The sequence below is a fragment of the Halictus rubicundus genome, chromosome 5 (assembly GCF_050948215.1).
Source record: "Halictus rubicundus isolate RS-2024b chromosome 5, iyHalRubi1_principal, whole genome shotgun sequence".
In the NCBI taxonomy this organism is placed as follows: domain Eukaryota; kingdom Metazoa; phylum Arthropoda; class Insecta; order Hymenoptera; family Halictidae; genus Halictus; species Halictus rubicundus.
In genome coordinates, this window is record NC_135153.1 from 5,590,447 (window position 1) to 5,614,115 (window position 23,669).

At 37.7% G+C, this 23,669-nt stretch overlaps 1 protein-coding gene across 1 annotated transcript; it reads right to left on the reverse strand.

Annotated features, from left to right (window-relative positions):
* Window positions 1-9,148: 9,148 nt before the first annotated feature.
* Window positions 9,149-17,012, reverse strand: LOC143354626 (uncharacterized). The gene is made up of 4 exons (XM_076788881.1): window positions 16,769-17,012; window positions 16,596-16,641; window positions 12,036-12,350; window positions 9,149-9,908 (listed from the first exon to the last, which is right to left on the reverse strand). Exons 1-4 carry the CDS (start codon window positions 16,883-16,885, stop codon window positions 9,898-9,900), a joined length of 489 nt encoding a protein of 162 aa, XP_076644996.1. The 5' UTR covers window positions 16,886-17,012; the 3' UTR covers window positions 9,149-9,897.
* Window positions 17,013-23,669: the final 6,657 nt, after the last annotated feature.

The following is a 23,669-nucleotide window of genomic DNA, read 5'->3' on the forward strand; positions in this document are numbered from 1 at the left end:
GGTAGATAAGATGACATGCAACGAAGTTGTGTGCTGTGCAACACTTGTAATTACGTGATCGTAAATGCTTTGATACAATATGACGAAGAAATTCTAATTAAGAGTCCTGTGTGTATTACAACGCGACTGCAATATTGTATAAGCAAGTTTGACGAGTCTATAAGATGCAATTCGACAAAATGAAGAAAATTAAATGTTTTTTCTGCTGCTTCATAATTAATGTCTCAATAAAAGTCTTCAGTTAAACACCGAAACATTCATTTATACTCGTTCCAGTAGAAAAACCAAATATACTGCTCCAATAAAGAGTAACTCTACCTGAAGCCTAAGCTTTCAGTGCTCAAGTTTATTGTGTCCGCTAAATTATAGTTTGTTTTATTCGAATGTTCAACGTTTTATCATTCGCCGTTCGCAACTAGCAAGGAGATTCAATCTGTTCTCGAACGGCTTCCAGCTTGCATAATTACTTAATTTCATGCTCCATTCTTCTCCGTTCTCTTTTTCGTTCGTTACGTTTTCGTTTAAAGGGATTTAAAAAATCAATACTTTTATTACATTTTCATCCGGAGCGAGGGAGGCGTTGTTTCCTTTCCACGTACTCGCGGAATATAATACACACTGAAATTTAATTAAACTCTTAACGAGTCGCATTCTCTTTTCCATTTTAAATTCCAACGTTTCACCGAAAGATATTTGCAGCGAATATTAATTCCGTCGCGACTTTGCTATTTCATATAATCCGATGATGGAATGGGCAAATATTTATTCGTTCTCGGACCAACAAATATTACATTACCGGAATCAACGCGCGGCTTTTGTAATATTATTCGCCGTATTATTGATGCCGCGACCAATGACAATATTTGCTCTCGAACGTAATACGACAGCTTAATCAACGACAACGGCCGCGGTCTGTGACGGCTCGCAGCGATCCTGTACAAAGAAACTCTACACCGAAGGCAATACTTAAATCTTCCTTAACGTGTAACTAGTCGGAAACGCCGCGAGGAGGAATTAATTAAAAAGGCACCGGGGTCGCGAGTTTTCTTTTACGGCATCAAGATTTCCTCGAGGAAAGAGGTTCTCTCTCGGCCTGGCTCTCCGGCTCGCAGTTTTATTTACGGGATGAAATTTTACTCCCTCGGCATGGAGAATTCCCAGGGCGCGCAACCGCGTAAGTGCCGTAATTGCCGCGTAACTCGATTACGTAAATTAATTAATTAATGCGATATTGACCCAGTCGTGTAGCTTTCGTTGCCGTTCACGGGAACGAGTTACGTATTTCGTACCACCGCGCCGCCCAGCACCGAACGGAATTTTTCGATCTCCTTGCCCTCCTCCTGTCGGACTGCGAAAATGATAAAGCAATTACGAGGTTGCGCCAATTATGAACTACACGTATTCTCTAATGTTCAGCGGAATTTTCGGAAACTACAAAACGAGGCGTTTTTCTGTTAGGTTCCAGCATATGAAATGTCCGATTTTAGAATGTAATTGTTATGAAGCATTTTGATCAAGAAATACTATTGTATCCTGCAGATTTGTTAATTTATATTTTAGGATGCAAAGCTGATCTTTAACCTTTTGAAACCCGGAAAATCTATGCAGAAGATGAATTCATTGCGTACGTAATACACACAGTAATACACATACATGTCAAAAACACGCCCTCGTACACCCACACGCGCTCTAATATGCATAGACAATGCACATTCGCATACAGACGTTCATGTATGTGTACCTCGCATACAGAAGAATTCATCATCTCAATGCACTGCACACGAAAATCTGAATTGTTTTTCTTACTCTCTAAGTCTACTCTCGCATGCTGTCGTAGCAGAACCATCGAAATATTTCATAAAGTCAAAGTAATATTGTTAATGAAACAATTTTTTGATTCTTTGTTTGAAGTATCTAGTAACATTTGATGGTTTCTTGTCCTTAAAGGGGGGAACCTTGTGTAAATGGCCTGTTCTTCAAGAATTTTTTTTTTGAAGAATGTAATGCGTAGATTGATTTAAAATTCGAGGTAAAATATATCAATGGTGTAATGGCGGCTTGAAAATGGCATCCTGGAAATGCGCCGTGCAGCGTACAATGCACAAAAATAATCTGAAATAAAAAAATCAAAATGGAATTGATGGTGTATGCAAATACGCACAACATGACATTCTTCTTTTATTAAAATTTGCAAAATTGCAGAAATGGCGAAGTTTTGAAAAAAAAAACGGATTTTCTGTTAATAACAATGTTTTGAATAAACATTAAGAAATCGGAGCTCGTCATGTTGTGGCTATTTATTTGTAGAATATATATCCCACGTTTCGTAAAGATCGTGTAATCAGTTTTTGAGCTACTGAAATTTTGTGTTTCGAGAAAAATGCGTTTAAAGTTTGACAGAAACACAAAAATCGTGAAAAAATCTTAATTCATTTTAACTAACCGCGGTTTTCTGCTAATCTGCGATTCCAGGGCCATAGAACAGATCTTCCTCTTTCTCAAAAAGTTGTACTTCAGCCGTTTTTTCTTCTTTTCGAGAAGCACGAGCCTTTCCGATAAGAGTCCGACTACCTAAGCCGCTCCGCCCAATACAACCGTTCAATTTATTTTGAAAATAACGTACAAGAACATCTCTGATCACTTTCTAACTTCTGTTATCGCATTCCTGAGGAAACTTCCTATAAATTTGAACAAAAACAAAAAAAAAAATGCTCAAACATTTCATTTCACACAAGGTTCCCCCCTTAAGAATGCGATTCTTATTTTCATTTTCGGTATAATTCGAATTATGAATTATTTTTGCTAACCATAACGATTGCCATGCGAATATTGCGTAACCAAACCGCGTATGGCTTTAGGCTGCAGAGCGTTGCAGTCGAAAGATTAATAGCTTCTTCCTTGACCCCCTTGAAAATTATGAAGTGCATCGTTCTTATTTTAATCTCTTGGAGAAAGCCTCGCAGAGGATTATGAAAGAATCACACGCAATTAACGAAACTTGTCCGGGATGCTCCGGCAGGCGAAAATTTCTCCCGTCTTCTTTACATTTTTTATACTTTCCCCGACTCGTTTGCGAAGAACACGCCAACTTCCACGATATCGCCTTCTATATGCTCTTATTACGCCGAGAAATGAGTGTTTAAAGATGCAGATACTCGGAGAAGTTGGGCGGACCGTATAAACGATGGTTTTTCGCTTCTGAGCTGGTAACGCGAACACTTTTGGCCATTGTTTCCGAGAGAAAAGTACAATGGATGGACAGAGAATCCATTTTTTTATAATAGCTTAAAATGCCAACGGAAGTATATCAATTAACATGGAGAGGTCACAGTGGCGAGGTCGTCAATTTTTATTAACCTTTCTGTCCGAGCGCTTTTGATAATACTCATTATTTATAAAGATAATTAACATTTAATTTTATGATATCCAGAAAATATCTTGGAATACTTAATTTGTTAATCTTATCGCAACAGCTATGGTTGCACTAATGACAACTGCAAAGATAAATAAACAGCAAGATTAGAAAGAAAGAAAAAAGCAATTGAATGTAAAAAAACAAATATAATAACACCATGAAAAAACCCTTAAAAATAAAAAAAAATAATTCATCATAAGAGGGATTTGAATACATAACCTCGAGTTCTACCACCTTCGCTACCATAGCTGTTGCGATATGAATTAGAAATTAAGTATAGCAAGGTATTTTCTGGATATCATAAAATTAAATATTAATTATCTTTATAAATAATAAATATTGTCAAAAACGCTCAGACATGGGTCTGAGAAAAATTTAATCAAAATCGACGACCCCCACCACTGTGATCTCTCCTTGTGCGTTGAATTGTCGAGTGCATTTTGGCATGGTTTGTTAATAATAAACATCTTTGTCTATCTCAAGCAAGTAAGTAAATTTTTTACAGGTATCGTTCATATCTCTATCAGCTACGGTAAATGTTCTTTATACTGATTAAGAACCATTTTGGTGTTTTTAATCCGGTCCACGCTGAGATTTTCAATCATCTACATTAGCAAGATACGATTTTTAAACTTGTATTTAGAGATAGAACCAAGAAGCAATTAATTTAAACAATATAAAAAATTGTTCTGTATAAATAAAAATAATTAAATTTTGCAGCGTTCAGACGAGATTGCCTCCTGAAAACACTCTTTCAACTGAACTGAAATTCACGTTTATGCGACACGCGTACGTCGCGCGCGAAACCACAGTTTCTACGACGGAAACCGCGCTTTAGAATGCTGCACAATACGCACGAAAAAATGGCGGGAGGATTATGCGAGGATCGAGGTGTTCGGCAATTTGAAACTGGATTGAATAGGTTGCTCGCTCGGCTGTTCCTGCATGAAACTTCTCGCCGCGTTTCAGCGCGGCGCCGATTGCGACGTAGTTGACGCGTGAAATTTCTCCGGGATGTGTAAGTTCTACGGAAACGTCACCGCATCAACCGGTTCCCTGAATGAAATAATGGACAAGGCACACGCTCCGCCGCATCCGAATACACGCACTTTTCCAATTAAGGAAGTCTGAACGAGCGAGAGCCGACGCTTACGCGAAGGGGTAGGTGCGTCCGAATGTGTGCAACGAATGAAAGTTGCGATCAAGGATTTCTGGCATTACCATACGACATACGATCTCCGGTTACGGCGTTTGCTTTTACAAGGACTTAATGTCACATGTTTTTGTCTGACCTGCGCACGTTGGACAGCTGAGAAAGTTCTCTTGGATGACGTTGATGTAACCTTGCTCGGTCAATGTACGCTACACATATACGGCACCGGACAAATGAATTCAGATGCATTTTCCTTTTTGCCCATAGTCATTTTCATCGTGAGATTGTCTTGTTTCGCGAGCTGCTTAAGGGCCCGGGATAGTCACGTGACTGTTTAATTAATAATTTCCATTCACAGCGTTCAGACACAGACTTAAGATCCGTCTTGGTCTTGATCCGACGGGTCTTAAGTGTGTGACTAAACTTGTCACATTTTTTGCTCTGTATTATCGGTATTATGAATTCTGACGCCAGAAACGTGCTTCAAGGTTTTCGCTTTATTTCGCAGAGAATCAAGACAAAATATGTAGCTGGAGATATTTTGGCACAAAAATGCTTGGATTCTACGGCATGCACATCGTCAAAAAATTTTTGGCTTACTTCTAACGCTTATATTACCAAATATAGTTCCTCTTTCGAATGAGCCCTTTACCGAGCGACAAAATATTCTTATATAAGGACGAAAACTTGAGGCACGTAACATCATTTTTTGAGGGTAAAGTAGCCACTCTAACTTATCACGAATCTACGAAGACCGGGCCCTTAAATTCAGTCATATGTGAACAGGGTATTCCCATTCAGGGCATCAATATTAGACAATTTACGAGATAAAAAAGGTTATCATATTAATTTTAGACAATTTATAGGATGAGAAAATTAATTCTATATAGTGGTAATTATAGGTCAAATTTTTTTAAAAATTTGGTATACATGTTTGGCTATATTTCAAAGTACACAGTGTAATATTTGTGCAATTATCCTTATTACTACATAAATTGATGCATGATTCCAGCAGCATATCAATTTTTATGGCTACCATTTCTCGTAATGAATCGGTGAATCATTTTCGAATTTCACACAAATGTACAATGAAGATTCCTTTTTAAACTAAAATTATGTCAATATCAACGACAGTTTTCTCCTTATTGGCTGAAGAAGTTCGAATTTTAATAAATGTTTGCTTTATACGACTATCATTTTGTTAAAAATTTTCTTGTGCATCATTATAGTTCACAAGATACGGGAATCATTATTAAAATTCATTATTAAAATTGACGGCTCTAAATGGGAATACAATATTCTCTCCTTAACTGTCGAAAAGATCTCTACCGTAACTGTCAAAATTTTATCCCTACCACTGGAGGGATCCCGCTTGGAACTAGTCATCGAGGGGTCGAGTATCGACGAGCCTCACACTAACGCAAGCGAAGCAAAAGTTTGCAACTTTGCTAATTTTCTATTTTTCTTTTTTATGACACCATTGTATTCGTCTTGTTTTTCTTATTAAATCCACACTAAACACAATATAATTACGATCATAATTACTTGTGTAACAAGAGAAGTTAAGAATTGGTTGTACCTCTACCATAAATGTCAAGTCCGAAACTTTAATCGCTTGTTACACAAGTTATTATGATCGTAATTATATCGTGTTTGGTGTCATTTTAATCAGAAAAATGAGACGATTACGATGGTAAAGGTTACATTGACAAAAGGAATCCAAACGAAGGAATTTTGATTTTTGACTTAAAAAGGCTGAGCCTTTATTTTGATGAAATTTTCAGAATACATATAAATTACCGAAATCTACAAAACGGATTTTTTAAATTATTGTTATAAGCGCAGATAAAAAAGTGCTAACGTTAGATGATTTGATGTGTAATTTGTCAGGAGAATATTTGGAGAAACTCATGTTTGTCACATCAAATTTTGATTGTAGCAATTAATTTTAGAAATAAAATATTTAAAATAATTGATTGTCTATCATATGAAAGTTGCACTATTTAATAATAACTATTACCCATTTTCTTCATCAATTACTGTTCTGAGCGATTGAAATGAACTTCTGTCATTGATAACTGTTATGAGTAGACTGCGGATGTTTATGCAAAATAAAAATTCTCTATCTGAATTGCAACAAACTGGAGTGAAATAGAAATTTATTTTCTTTCTTAATATGTTTAATAGATTGGAAATAATATAACAGTATTTTTTAAATCTTCTAATGTTTTTACTGTTTTAAGTTACACCTACTGATTTTTGTCATAAATGCATAAAATTCGCAGCCTAGTTATTAGCGACCGAAATAAACTTCTCCATTCGATAACTGTTATTAGCGATCGAAATGAATTTCTCTCAACGGTAACATTTACCAAAAAGAGAAAAAATTTTCGCTTACCTATAATCCTTATTTGTAACCAATAGGATTTTAATCGATGAAATAATTGTTTTTTCTTTTTAGTTATAACAGTTATGGTCCCTAGTCTTTTTTCACGAAAGATCGGTTTCCTTGTGGGCAGAGTGTGCATCGCTCGCGAATTGAACGAGTATCGCCGGTTTTCCTTTCGATTTATGGGAGAACGGTGATCTTGTTCGGGAAAAATTAAAATTGTAAACGGATGGATACGCGGGCGCGACTGGCGCGCAATATTGCTGAACGAATGGATTTACTATCGGCCGAGGCTCAGCAGTAACATTCCCGGTTACGATATTGCAACGGTGTAAATATCACGGACACGACATGGTTAAAATGATCGACTCCGAAAGTTCCGCGATTGTGGTTGGCTGCGTTCCTTGTCGGATCCTCGTTACCCACGTTCCCCGCGACTTCGCGACATCACCTTGAATTATGGACATCGGAAACGGTAACTCCGACCTGCAACGTCATTCTTTTAAATATTTACTTTCGGCTTACATCAGCGCTGTTTGCGGACCGTGAAATCAAAACCTGTTGTATTTTATTTACAGCTTCTCGTCGACGCATTCAGTGAAATGGCTCGAGATTTAGTAAATGACGGTGTTGCGATGTAAATAATAATAAAAGTTATCTTGCATCGGGCTGTTGGAGTGCGATATTAATGATATTTTTCACATTTCCATTCACTGATTTGATATGGGTAAGTAGATTACCGATTTTTATGCAAAATAGAAATGTTTCGCATCGGTTTAAAGAAAGAGGAGTTAAATAGGGTAAGGGACCCAATTACTGTAGAGATAGCCATTACTGTGTCTACATTAATTATACTTATTTTTAAAGCATAACGAATAACAAAAAGAAAATATATAACATATATATTAACCGATTTTAATAAAAAAAATTTAATATCTCTTTTTTAATGTTCATTATGCTTAAAAACTAAGTATGATTAATATAGGCACAGTAATTGGTAACCCTACAGTAATTGGTTCCCTTACCCTAGATCGAAAATAATGCAACGATACTCTTAAATTCTTTTGACGTTTTCACTGATCGGTGTTTCGTTCATCTATTACATTTCTGCTATAAGTGCATACAATTCGCAGTCTAAATATACCATATAATTGATCACACACACACACTTCGAATTAGAATAACCTTTTTACAAATGGACCAAAACGACTTCAATTTTTCCGTAACAGTAGAGTGATTAGTTTAGTAGATGACGAGAATACAAATTTTGGAAAAAATGTATTTGGTCGGAATGGCCAAAAAAATAATAAAAAATAAATTGTTTTTTTCGACTTTTTAACCGGAACTGTAATGAAAATTTAAAAGTTGTGTTTTCTAGATTCATACGAGTTATATACATTCAGAAAATTTCATTGAAATTGGTTTATGTGTCATAAACGATCAAAAGTGGTAAAAATTGCAGTTACAGAACGAAAATCATGAAAAATTGCAATTTTCATCCACAAGCAACCAAAAAAGCAGATAGCAATCAAAAACTTTTCTCAAAGTTAAGTGGAACCGAAGTTGACTTTTAATTACAAGAGCACACTATGCTGTAGGTAGACTCTATCAGCTATACAATTAATTGATATATTATTAATTGTTAATTGATATACTTAATACCAAAGATCTACTTTCAGACAGAGTTGTGCTAATTCAATGACACTATTGAATTACATTGTATTTCAATTAGATAGTTACTCAATTGCGTCGTAATTGCATTACATAATTCAAACCTTTCAATTAATTCAATTAATAATTATTTTAATCACATGTGCAATTGAAATACAATATAATTAAAATACAACTCTCCAAATTATAGCCCGAAAGTTTGAAGAAATGCGATATCTTTTTATGTTTTTCTTTCATATTCTTATTTGCTATCTATGCGGCGTATTTTCTATTCCTCGTCCTCGTTCGTAATACGTAAAGCTATTTAACTACAAGGTATTGTATAATCGTACTTCAATTGCAATTACGAATTACATAGTAATTTAATTAAATGAAGATCTGAATTATAAATTACAATATGACTGAATTACAATGTAATCCAATTACTTTGTAATTATAATACCTGGAGTAATTCAATTGTAATTCTGGATGCTGCTTAAAAAAGTTATTTTTGAACGGTCCAAGCTTCTGGACAAGGTTGAAGGAAGTCGGAAGGGGGATATAAAACAGAAGGCGATCGGCTCGTGTCAATGAGATTTAATTGTTGCACGTCGTTTCGTCGAAAAACAAAAATCAGTTTATAAAAAAATAGAAGGTACAAAAAGGGAGAATCCTGCGCAATGCAATCGTTCGGTTGTCTGATCTTGGTGCCGCTGGCGGCGGACGTGTGTAACTTTTGGTCTCGTGTCTCAATTTACAAAATCTACAATGTTATTCGCTAAATGTTTCATCGAAGAGGAGCCCCAGATCCTCCTGAAGGTATTCTCGGTATTACAATATGTACAGTGCCGTGGAAAAGGGCGGAATAATCGAATGGAAATATACGATCGCGAGAGATGGCTTCTTGACGATGCCTCCGACCGGTTCGCCAAATGTGAATGTGTCGTCGATCTTCTGGATCCCGAGGACCAATCCGCGGGTTGACGTCGCGCTCATCGCCGGAACACAAAGAAGTCGCGGGGAAGCGCACATCTTCGTTGTTCTCGGTCTGTTGTTTGTTTGTTTTTTTTTTTCTTTTTTGTTCAGCGGATCGTGGCGTTCCTCGGCCGAGCGTGGTCCTCGACGTTGTTGGTTTCTGCGTGTTTCACGTCTGTGTCCTTTCTGCCAAAGAATTCTCGGGATGGGTCAGGGCCTCTTCGTGAACCGACAATCGGTGATTACAGCCAAGATGTGCGGTTGGTGATCGGTGAGCAAATTTCCTTCTAATTATCCTCGGATCCCCGGCGTCTCTTACCACCAGCCTGAAAAGAATTTTTCGTGCGTCATTCGGAGATGAGGATGGGGATGGGCGGCGGACGACGGGCCGCGTCGGACGATGTCCCGGGGCTTTTGTTTACGGTTCTTTGTCCCCCCAGAATCCCCGCGGAGATTGTTTTTAATTATTTTGTAAGCCGACGGGTCCCTTTAATCAAACGCTCGGAAACAATATACAGCTGTGTGTGCGTGTATATATCGAGAGAGAGAGAGAGAGAGAGAGAGAGAGAGAGAGAGAGAGAGAGAGAGAGAAATAGAGTGTAGGGGCTATATTTATGTATAGGTGTAAGAGGCCTGTTACATCACTTCGCTCCAATTAAATCTTCCAAAGAATTGTTTGTACGTTTTGCTCGTTTACCCGTTTAACTCTCGGGATGATTCTGTTAATTAATCGCGAGCGGCCGGGACGAGGAACGGAACGAGCGCTCGCTCGCTCGCTCGACCGCCGCTTTTACACGTAATGAATGATAGTCGAGGGCTTCGAGGGATAGATCGAACTCGGCTTTATTTTTGTTTCTGTTTTGTTTTTCTGTTACTTCGGCCCGGAGCGAAGTTTTATTGGCGCATCGGAACCCCGCAAACAGCTTAATTGGTATTTAAACTGCGAGCGGTAAATTTAGACGCTTGACGTCCATTTATTCTCTCGGCGGAGGGGAGCAGCCGTGTTTAACGGTCCCAGACAACTAATTTCCCGGCGTTTTGGCGATCGAATGATCCGCAGGCAAAAAGCTATTAGCATACATTACCGATCGTTAATATTAATACGATTTTCTCGAATCTACGCCCTCGACTTTCAGCCCTCGTTTTTCTTTGCGTCGTTCCACCGCGAGCGAAAGATTCATTCGCGAACTCCCTTACACCCTAGTTCATTTCCAATATCGAAATCAGCATTTTGAATATTCTATTAAATGTCCACTACAAAACAATAGAATTTTACTAAACCCTAAAAGAAAGTAATAATATCCGTATGTAGTAGATTCTGTTTGATCTCTTTGTCACGAGTCCGACTCGTTGTTATACGCTAAGAGGTCAATTTCAGATTACTGAGTTGACTCGCGAATCGTTCACCTCATTGCATCCTACGGCAAAATCCACATATCAAATATTCTATACGTAACACAAATTTTACTCGTTTACTTAACACATTGACCGCCGCGGTAGAACCACCGAAATGTTGCACACGGTCGAAGTAATTTAATTAGTGAAAGCGAAACTCGAAACGTTTGATTACTTTCGTACCGTACGATTTGATTTAATTCACTAAAATACACGACGGTACAAACCTGTTCTCATCTACGACATTTAGTTGTTCTTAACGAAGTATTGCACAGTCTATAATTTTGAATACGACGTTGTCTTTCAACAAGGACAATTTTATTTCAGAACAGAATCGTTAATACTATCAACACAGAAACCTAATCACTCCACCTATTTTCTTGCGCGGCTCTGCTGCCCTTATAAACTTTTACGAGACCTGGTTTACCGTTTGCAAAGTGTCACGAAGTAACCATCCCTGTCGTAAAACTCATTGCACAACACAATTAACACTGGAGCTACCGAGGATCAAGATGACTCGTTTCAGATTTCTGGTTTTACAGTTATCAACCCTTATTTATACATACGCTCATGTACCCTGTGACCGTATAGAATGTGACTGTATACAGTTTGTCCTGTTAATTTTTGATCACCTGGAATATCACCTTTACAATATAAAAGAGTACATAATATGATATCAATAACACCTTTACAGATGGAGATGTAGAGAAAATTTTTAGAGATCAAACTTATTTCTTTTTTATAGAATATTTAATCTTGAACAGCGAATTTAAATAGAACAGCAAATTCTGAGAATATAAGTGTTAAGGTACTTTTAGAATTGACCACTCCTGAGGGATTTGACATTGTTCATATAACACTCATTATGCTAGATGAACACTTCATTTACAAAAACAAACTTGACCTCTAAATCTCCTCTGCGTTTCCATCTGTAAATAACCTGTTGATATTATGTACTGTTTACCCTGCGAACTGTCACTTTGACCACTCGATAATTCCAGTGTTGAAAATAATGCAGAGATGAGACCACCAAATGGGAAAAACGTTGGATCACTTACCACCACCGCCACCGCCGCCGCTCCATCCACCACCTCCAAGTTTCCATCCTCCACCGCCGCCGCTGGGCCATCCGCCGCCGCCACCACCGCTGGGCCATCCACCGCCGCCACCGGACCATCCACCGCCACCACCGCTGGGCCATCCACCACCACCTCCGCTGACAGTGATCACCTTAATGATCTTTCCACCTCCACCACCACCACCGCCGCCAGCCCATCCTCCGCCTCCGCCTCCAGATTTCCAGCCGCCGCCACCGCCGCCGGACCAGCCACCACCGCCGCCGCCACCGGACCAGCCGCTGCTTATGTAACCGGCTGTAACATGAAACAAGTATGACCGTCACTCGACTGTCTTTAACCCTTTCGTTACGGCCGTCCGCTCCGCCGGAGGCATAGTCGGTACAGTGAATTCTGATCACGAGTCAGTGCCAACCTCGTCTAAGAGTCACTCATCAGAACGGCGCAACTGACTCGTAACGAGAATTCACTGTAACCCAGGTCGTCGCGTGGATGCCGACCATAGTCGGCACCCGTAACAAAAGGGTTAAAGATCCACGGCTCGTCCAATAAACGCGGATACCCGATTGTTCGGGTCAGACCGGAAGAAGTCGGGCGGGCTCGGGCGAGCTCGGGCGGGCGTCCTATATGTGCACTGCACTCGGGTAACCCGACTGTTTCGGACTGAGTTGCCAGATAAAGCCTTCACGCTTCCCTCTCTACCACCACATTCTCCTCTAGCGACTCTCTGCGCGAGGAGAATACGCGAGAAATTTCAAATTTAATATTTTGAGAAAATTGCTTCCTATAAATGATAACCCTTCATAGCTGCAAAATTCAAAATATTCATTTCAGATAACTTTGTTGTGAAGGGGAACGTTCTGAAGACGAAATCATGAAATTCAAAGTGAAACTAATTGTTGTAAGTACTCATTACAGGACATCAAATGATGGCTTTCGCTTACAGTTTTATGCACGCCAGTAGGTTCATTTCGATTGTTTAATTACGTTTTGAGCATTTTTTAATCCGCGTGCGAACAATGTAAAGTTTGTATTAATTGAAAAGGGTTTCAAGAAAATTATTGAAAGTGATAATTATTGGAAGCTTAGACAATGATTAAGAAGTATGTGTAAATTTCCTGTTACCTTGTCCGAAGTAATTCGTAGCTGTATTTTTACAATTTTCAGTTATTGTTCTGTACTAAATATTTTTTATTTTATTGTTGAAAATAAATCGATATGAAGGTATTTTTAATTTCGGCCAAAAAAAGTCACTTTCCGGACCACTGTTAACACGATTTGTCACAATTTTTTTTTATCACTGTCCGCTATGCTACAAATTTCAATATAAAAAATTGGAAAAAAATGTAGGTCTCCTCGAGAACATTTTTAAAATGTTGATATACATTTTGAACTTTATGATGTTCTAGCTGATGTCAAGACGATTTCTACGACCTACTATATTTGAACCTAAAACCGTGAAAGAACGTTCAAATAATTTTGGTCACGAAAAATAGGTCTCCGAACCATAGTGGCAGCAGTTGGCTAAGCAGGTATTAGCAACGGCAATGGGAATAATGTGACGTCACGTGTTCTCCTCGCGTAGGTAGTCGCTGGAGGAGGATTGAGTCGTATTTAGCAATCCTAGTTTCGGGTAGCCCGACTGTTCCACGTCAGCTCGGAAAAGGTCGAGCGAAACTTTTCCATTGTTATCCGGAGGAGTCGGGCTATCCAAAACAGTCGAGCTACCCGAGTACACGTACGTATCGGGTACCCGCCCGAATCCCGAAACTTCGGGTACCTTGCACAATCCTAGTTGTCTTAACTCTTTGGGCACCGGTACTCGCACACTTTCCATCTACGATGCACGAGAACACAGTGCCCCACCGACGTCGCTTTGGCAGTTGAAGAGTTTCGTTTGTACACAAAGATGAATTCGGTTGCATTCGTTTACTGGTAGCGCTCACTTAATGTTCACTTTGCCAACAATGCTTGCAGTAGAGTTCACTTTAATTTGCACAGTTTGGGATCCGGATTTAAATTTCTCACGTGTGCCGGAGTGCGTGTTTCTTCCAGGAATTGACACGAACTAACGACGGTGCAAATTTAACCGTACAATATTTAATACAGTGTAACCGGGCACTACTGTATATGTGTAACTAGCCAATGGTCGTATCACACTGCAATGAACCGATTCTCGTCCGATCATCGAAATTGACTTTAGTTTTCTGGAGTACTAAAAGTGACTGTTTCACGTTACTATACAAATATAACAGAAACGTATTTATCTAAATTTTTAGCCACACTTTTTATAACATATACCCAAAGAAATATACTTGTTGCTTAATTCCCCGTCGAGGCATCTTTACAGTCTCAATAATCCTAAATTATAAATATTGGAATCCGTCATTTTAACCGGTCTCGTGTATATATCAGTTTCAATGTACAGGGTGTTTCAATGACTACCGATAAGTTTTGAACAGAATGCGCTACACCTATCTCAGACCTTGCGGTTACACGCAAGTTACGACTAGTTGCGACAAGACTCTCACTCTTCAAGTTCCTAAATCGTTGACTATACTATTCCAAATTATGGATTTCTAATGCTATTAATATCTTGTCGTATTCTAATATTAGAATTGATGTGTCTTCACGCCTTCGTCTTACAATTCAATTTCAAAGTTTTCGATTGAAACGTACTATTTCATTTTGATCGATGCTCTAAATACGCATCGATGGGAAATAAAATGATTCAGCGAAATTAATGTAAAATACTTAATTGTAGAACACAGAATAACTTGCTGGTTTTTTGCCGGATTCGAAATGAGGTAATAAATTAGATTCGAAGGAGTCCGAACCAGAAGTCAGAAGGGTCGAAACAGCACAATTATGTGCGCGACCATATAACTGATATCTGATGCCTCAGGCAGTGCATCAAGGGCATGTACAAAACAAGGACAATTGTCTGGAGAAACGTTTGAATGGCGTCAAAAAGACTGCAAAAGGTTTAGACCCTTTGCACTCCGGAATTTTGTAAACACTTGTTAAATGTCGCCTCAGCCTCGACATATGAGTGCAAAGGATGAAGAAGGTAATCCCCGAAAATATTGAAAGAGGACAACCATTATACATTTATGCTCTGCATAAGACTAGATATTGCAGCAACCAGTTTCATGGAGTTACCAATGAAGAACTTAATCAAAATATCGAAAGTTGTCGATACGATTCTATTAATAAATCTGACTTGTTTAGAAAATGTTAAACAATACTGTCTTTTGGCCGACATTTTAGAAAGATCGATCGCTGTGTGTCGCGCACGATTCGGCGAACGGTGGGTCGATGCGAAAATTGAGCACTCGTGAGTACCGATGTGTCTGTTGCATAGTGTATACGACAAATAAAATGCAATGGAGTAAATGGTTTTAACAAAAATTCACGCATGTTTTGTTTCGATGCTGGCTCAGCCGCGAAGAAAATATTGCGCACTTCGAAATATTGGTCACTTCGTGTTTTTATTTGTATAGTTATTATTTGTTAATGTATGCGTGGATGGAACCTTCCGGTGTACGAGTGGAAAAAAAATATTGTAGGCTACTGCGTTTGTTTTTGTAGAGTAATTATAGTTATTTTTTAACAGAGAGAATGCAAAAGACTTGAAAAAATGCAAGAATGCTTAATTTAAGACTTATCAAAATGTAACTGTTGAAATGCGGATCATTTTCAACTTAAAGCAACCCTCGACAAGGTTGCAGTTATGTCACTCTGTCATAAACAAAATTATAAGATAAATTGTTAACGTCAACTCAGGGGACATTGAGATTATGGTACCCGCAGTAGAACGAGCAAGCGATTGTTCGATCTTGTTTTGATTCTATGCATTTATGGCAAAAATGAGTATATGAAATACAAAACGGAAAAAGCATATAAAGAATGTAAAGCTGCTGTCGTGCTCTTCTCTTTTGTCACAATTTTAATTTCGAATAAAAAATCGTATGTCTAGCATTCAACAATGCAAGAAGCAAAGACAAAATACCAACAGACTCAAAAGAAGCCGAGCAATTGCAGCGATGTCGTTCATGAACGACATGCATCTTAGAAACCATATTAAACCATCGGACGGTGGGTCTATTTGGACCCAGAATGATGAACGTTCTATCTAAATCCTAACTTTCTAGCAGCTAGTTCGAATAATTAGCCATGTGTATTGAGTCCAATAAGAAGATCAACGTTGGTCTCAAAGAAATAGGTTCAAAAATATCTAAACAAAATGTATACATAAGAATTTGAATGAATCCAATGACGACAGTTACGGACTTGTTCTTAATAACCTGGGGTGTCGATACAGTGTTAAAGCTTGTCACAAGAAGTTTTCTAGTTGACAAAATCAAGCACACGTTCCTCGTCCTGAATTTTACAAAATAATCCGCGGAAGGTGAAATTTACATAAAGGCCGGGTGAGATCCAGTTACAACAAAACAAGGTTCTAGCAAACAACTCTGATTTACACACGGTCGCGTTCTTGCAGGAAAACCTCCAAAAATTCGAGGATTGTCTAGTACTCACCATAGGTGGTGGCTATGAGCGCCAGGAAGACGGTAACCAGGAACACCTGTAACCAAAGACCGGGTGAGTGGTGTCGCAGCGAAAATAGATGCAGACCAGTCTCAGAGTGAAGAGAGAAGAAGAGAGTCGGTGCAGCTGGAGTGTACCAATTACACACGGCTCTTACCACGTACCTTCATGTTGAGGTGTTTGATGCCCATCGTCGGACCCGGCTCCTCTTTTATAGCTCTAGCCTTTCTTCGCGGGGCCCCCGCCCTACCTTCTCCCCTCGGCGACCACAGGTTCCTCATCTGCCGTTCATAACACCTAACTTTCGTGACCACCACTATCGCGACAAAAATCCCCCTACCATAATCCCTGGCATCCCGTGGCACCTCGAACCCCCTCTTCGGGGTCACTCTCTCTCCCCCTTTTTTCTCTCCCGCCTTTCTCTCCATCCCTCTCTCTTCTTCTCTCTCCCTCTCTCCTTTCCTTCTGGATGCAACGATGTAACAATCCGGCTTAATCTTAACGGGCGATCGCGAATCCACGGAGGCCGGGCCGAAGCGTCGCTCGCCACTACGCTCGCTGATTGTTTGTCAAAATCGGGGGCTCGCTGTGGAAATTCGGCGACCTCGTTCGCCGTGACGCGACGCGACGAGGAAACGCGATGATTCATTATTGCCTAGATCATCTGGATGCTTGCCGAGTGTTTAGCCGACGGGGTATCCCGCCGGAACGAGGTCGCCGACGTTCCCTCGATCGTAAGCTTGCGATCCCCGGCGCTAAATGCGTTGGATTATCGCTAAACTGGGGGGGGGGACGGCGCGTGGGCGGCTTTCGAGATCCTCCGCGGACACGGATAGATCTCGAGAGATTCCGTTGCGAATGCGGGACCTGGGAATCGCCCCGGATCCGCTGAGAAACGGTTTTTGATCAACCGGTGAACAGTGTCTGGGTTAGGTGACTCAACGCGAAAAGCGTCGCGTCGCACCTCACGGCGCGGAGTACAGGTTGCTCGCCAACGAAATTCTACAGGAAACGAGCTTCGTCCTATGGGACTCGTTTGCAATACAGGGTGTCCCATTTCAGGTGAACCAAACGAAAGTTATATCGTTTCGACTGTTTCAAGGGGGGTTGATATAAAGCTTTCTGTCGCTATCAATTCTTTTAGTGGAATCGTGTATTTCTCAGTGCACCAATCGATGTAGCTCGTTATTCCTCATAATAAATTATGAACCTTCTCACATTGAAAAACTATTGGTTTGGGTGATATTGCAATTCTAATGTCACTGCTCGATACTAGTGTGTAGCATGTAGCCATGAGGTTAGAACGTTGGCTAGAACCCATGAACGCTCTGTGTTCTCCTTTGGGTATTTGGAAACAAACGGTATTAGGTTAGCGGTCACGGTGATCTGTCACTGCCTCAGCAGTGTTTTAACGACGCATGTACATATAACGAATGTAGCTACCTCAGTTACAAAATTCGCTGACAAGATTGTTGAAATGTCAGATTACAGTGCAGGTGAAATCGCAGACATGACGTGATTTTAAAATAGAAATTCGAAAGACAAAGTTTATCAACAGGAATCAAGTACTTCGAACGACTTGAAGTGAAGAATTCGTCAAGACTGTCAACCGATTTCGGAAAATTTATTTAATCGGATTGACAAGGCATTTAGAGATCGAGTGAACCTCTGTGTTCCAGCTGAAGGATCACACTGTGAGCAATGTTTGCAATGAGGTAAATATTGTACTGCTAGTGCTATTTCCTAGTATTAGAATTGAAGTATAAATTAATAGTTTTTCGATATAAGAAGGTCAAGAATTTTTTTCGGGGAATAATGAACTACGTCGATTGGTGTACACATTAAAAAATGCATAGTTCCATTGAAAGATGGATTTATAGGGTTTATACGTTTTATTTAAGAAAATATCTGTGGATCTTTCATAAAACGGTAATAATGTGGAATATTACAGTCACACCTGTTTTTGTGCGGTGCATTTCTACGCGATTTGTTTTGTGCGATTTTTTTTCATGCGTTATATGAATGCCAACGGTGTTGGCATTATAACACCCTTGCAATGAGGATCCTCTGCAAGGATCCAGCTTTGCAACAAATTGGAAAAGCATTTTCTTAAAATAGATAACAATTCCGAAAGGAGTTTGAAATTCCAAAAAGAGCTTTGATCGTGTATATGGTAACAAAAAATAAATCAACTCTAATATCTTCAAGTGACGAAAGCGATTTTGAACCAGTACATCACAAGAAGATGCGCGTTTTGGGCTACTACTAGTAGTATTGAAGTATGTGCATTTTGAAAATTTCTCCATGTTTAAAATGAGAAATTAAATTTTTTTAATGTTTCCATGTATTATTTAATTATTTATTTTGTTTGGAAAGCACTTTCTCGCTATTTCGTAAATCTTTGACATATTTTATAAGTGAGACCTTTTTTATGCGGTCCCTCTCCACCGCATAAAAAATTTTTCATTAATTTGTTGTAAACAATTATTTGTTATAGCTATTTATGAAGTTTCTGAATATTTTTTTTGTGCGGTTTCTTTTATGCGGTCCCCATCTACCGCACAAAAACAGGTTTGACTGTATAATACTGGTGGAATGCACAGTTTAGTATAATAAACGTTCCACGATAACAAGTTATTTTAGAACGTTTTGCTCGAAAACGTTCTATCAGAAGAATACAGACAAGTTTTGAACAGTGAATTATCTACATTCGTAAATATTACAAATTGAAGAACATATACAGAGAATCAATTTAACTGTCAGAATTAATTAATATTTTTATTTTGATAGCATTCGATATTTATTGCAATAATCGTTAACTTTTTTAATATCGATGGACAAACTAATTGTCTCTGTTGCAGAAAAAGTTTTATTTCCACGTTTTATAACTTCCATTCAAACTGAAACTGTTACTTTCTTTATCTGTTCCATTGTAACGTGCGAGGACATTTTTTGAAAAAGTTCCACGGTTCGTGTTTGAAACGGAACCTATTAAAAAACTTTTCCGATTTCTGATTGAAAAATTTAGAATCATTTCTTAATTTTATTAGAGCAGCTTCGATAAAGACTTCGATAAAGCGAATTTCTTTTCGCGTGTTGTTATTAAAAATTATAACAATGCTTAACCCTTGAAATATGAATCAAGTAAAGTAAAGAACATTTGAAAAAAAATTATTTTTGGTCTTATTAAGCGTCCCCTACCTCGACGACTTAAAAAAATCGAACTTCTTTATGTATTTTGTTATAGTTGCTACATATAGTCTATGCTTTTTCATGAAAGAGAAAATCTTTCCAACTACAGATTTACATTTTTAAAATATGACCTGGAAATATTCTATAGAAATTCATGAAATTATTTAAAAAAAAGCTATTTTGAAACAGTGGACGCACTTTCTCCAGAAATTAAAACAAACTTTTTCTTCAAAATTCATAAAAATTTTCATCTCTCGGATAGTGTCATTGTTTTATTCCATATCGTTTATCGTTCATTTTTGTTCAGAAGATAGTTCTCATGTACATTGAAAATTATTTTGATTTCATAATAACCGCAGACGCACGTCTCTTGAGAAGCGCTGCGGTTACACATCATTGTTCGATAGCATCACCATTTTTGTATGCACTAACAATCAGAATAAATAAGTCTTTTTTGCCTTTTTTCTAGAAGATTTCTCACAGTGACTTGAAATTGATTCGATATTCACTTTTGATTAATTAAGTATTTCCCTGTAACTTATAATGCATAAGTGTTCGCAATTTACCAATGAGATCGAAAAATACTTACGTTACACTTAGACGTTTATGGTACATTGTCTCTTTTAATGGATAATAGAAATGGTTTAAGTATCTAGTTAATTATACCTTGCTGAACTTCGATTAATAAAAATTGAACGGAAGTACGAAGGAAAAGTAGTTAACAGCTTAAAATAGTAGCAGAGAATACTGTTGTTAAAGAAGAAACATGTTTCCCTTGTGCAATTATCATGCTCGTCGAGACTATTTATCGGCTAGTTGAATGAAAGAATTCGACGAAACATTTACGCCTCCTTATATAATCTTTCGATCATTTATATTATTATTAAGTTACAATATTCCTAATTACGATTGTGTATTATTTTACTTATTATCTTAACTATACGCACAGTTATGATTCGGCAGATATATGTTTTATAGATTGCAATAAACTGAAATGATCCTACTAAAGGAAGCTTTCTCTTTGCTTTCGTTGCAGGTGCCGGCGCGTTTCGCGAGGAATTGATCGAGTAAGTGACTTATAATACAGATAGGAAATCATTAAGTTCGGATAAGGAAAGTGATCTTTCTTCAGTCATTCCAAGCTTCCTGATTATCTCCCCCATCTCATCGGTGCAATATTACTAATTATATTATTCAAGCTTCACTAATCTAACGCAGATTAAACGTTGGGAACGCGTAAATTTTGTAACAAAATGAAAATTGCAGGGCGATTGCTTCATATTATAATATAATATATATATATAAATATATATATTTATATGTTTTTAAGTTTATATATTTATATACTTACATATTTACATATTTATATATTTTATACATTTTATTTATATATTTTATATATTTTATTTATATATTTTTATATATTTATAAAATTATATTTGTTATTTATTTACATATTTACATATTCATATATTTATATATTTATAGATTTCTTTGAAGTAAGTGCACTCCTCTTTAAATATAATTCATTCTTTCAATTAAAACAAACACAGTTATTGTATAGTTTGTATTGTATATGCTATATAAACTTTATATGTAGATTGCGGATTTCATGCATTTATGACAAAAATGAGTAGGTATATTCAAAACGGTAAAAAGATTAAAAGAGTTTAACAATGTCGATATACCATTTTTGACATATAAAAATCATCAATGAGCAAAATAAATTTTTACTTATCTCCTACAGGTTGCAATTGATGTATAAAAATTTTAATTTTGCATAAAGATCCGCAGTCTACTTATATGGTTTAAAGCAATAAATAAATGATAATAAAACATACAGAGTTTATTTATTTGATATCATTGAACTGCTTTCGACATTGATTGACTTTTCGCTTCAGATAATCGATGAAAATGACACGATTCAAAAAATCATAAAGAACATTACAGTAACAAAAACACCAAATTTGGATATTACAGAGTTTTTCGGTAATGCGCTCGTACTGCACGCTGAATGATTAACCTCCTTTGGTATTATCGCAATAACTCTGATCGCTGATAAGAAGCGGAGAGAAAGAAACACCTAACACTTTCACTGCTGCAGCAGTGCTCATAAATGTTTGGTTTACTTAATATATTGTAACAGACGTTGATTATTAAGTTTGACAAAAGCATAGCGTCACCCATATACGACTGACGCGACAGTCAAAGTACTGATTAGTTCCAGGAATTCGTGATCGAGATCAACCATATAGAAGAAATCCGTTCGTTACGGCATCGAATAACTGACTGAGATCATTTCGATCATTTCGAGCAATCGTCCTTGGCGAAAACCATAAAGTATACAGAGAATTGTCATTAAACCTTCCGAGGATTGACTAACATGTATTACTTTATAAGAATGACAGGATTGAATTTATCTAGACGTTATGCTATTTTTACCATAGTATAGGATCGAATAAAGTCCATTCAACCGTTTCCACTGAATACACCTTTCCAATTTCAATCATTTTGATCGCACAATGGTCCATATCGCCAAAACGTGATCAAGACCACTTTCGTCATTTTTATTATATAAGGTGAGCAAATTAACTAGTGGCCCTTTCTACATAAATTTCTTGCTGATCTACAAATAACATGGTTTCCCAGTGGTGACTACCGAATGCAGTAAGAAATATGAATTTAAAACAAAGTTCCAATGGTTAATCGTGGGAGTCACGAATTAATCTGCACACCTAATAGTATATGATTAAATCAAGAAATTCAAACATTTCCTACGAAAAAGTATTTATAATTTCAACAATTTTGAAGCAAAAATCTGACACAACATACAATGGAATTTTTATTTATTTTGATTTCACAAAAGAAGTACACGGGATACAAAATTTACAAATTTTGTAAGTATATATAAATAGCATATTTTCACATAATTTTCTTTTCAGTACATTATTCAATATTCACTATTTCATTTGAATACAAATTTTAATCTCATTCTTCAACCAACTTATTTTTTTGTAAGTCAACGCTATTCGTGTTATGATCCTGTGAAATTACATGTTTTAAGGTTTCAAGGTTGCAATCGATAGTGATGAATAGATCTTTATGCAAAATAAAAATTGTCAGCATTGATCGGAAGAAACGGGGGGCCAAGTGAAACTGGTTTTTTTTTTCTTAACAATTTTAATACGCTAAAAACAGTATATTGATATTCTTAAATTCTTTGAATATTGTATTTTTTCTTATTTTCTTAGTTTTGTCATGAATTCATAAAATCCGCGATACAATGATGAACTAATGGCTGTTGTCGAAGCAGATCTACGAAAAACATCTCGAGAGATTGCAAAAGTACTAAAAGTTAATGATACAAGAGTCGTTCGACATTTAGCTCCAGTTCGCAAGTAAAGTAAAATATGTACATGTTTTATGGTTCAGGAACGAGCACCACCATTATTTCTGCTCCAACCCAATAATACGCCGGGAGGCTCGTCATCCTCCGACTCGAAATTTCCTCGTTTTTTGCTCGGGGTCCTGCGTTCGCTTTTTAATTATTACGCAACGTCTGCCCCACAAACCGGATTGCATCACCGACTTTTACCGGCTACGCGAAGCAGGATCGGAGAATGCAAACGTTATTGTTACGGTGGAAGAATCTCGCTCCGCGGATCGTTCTCGCCGAGCGAGATTCGCCTCGCCAGATGAGTATACAGTGGATACAAAAAGTATTTCAACACTGCGTTTCCGACTCCCCAAAAAACGTCGACATTTCAATTCTGATAGTTTCGTGAAAATGGTAAGTAGAGCCATAAGCTTGAACTCGTTTTCACGCTTGAAGATGATTTTACACGATCTAGCAGGTGGAAAACTGAAGACCTA

What these genes read in the sequence shown, in the direction of transcription:
- LOC143354626 (XM_076788881.1), bottom strand. Translation starts at nt 16,885, where the DNA reads ATGAGGAACCTGTGGTCGCCGAGGGGAGAAGGTAGGGCGGGGGCCCCG. An exon ending in TCAAACACCTCAACATGAAG is followed by an intron (nt 16,642 to 16,768) that starts GTACGTGGTAAG and finishes CTTTGGTTACAG; the next exon opens with GTGTTCCTGGTTACCGTCTT. An exon ending in GCTCATAGCCACCACCTATG is followed by an intron (nt 12,351 to 16,595) that starts GTGAGTACTAGA and finishes TTCATGTTACAG; the next exon opens with CCGGTTACATAAGCAGCGGC.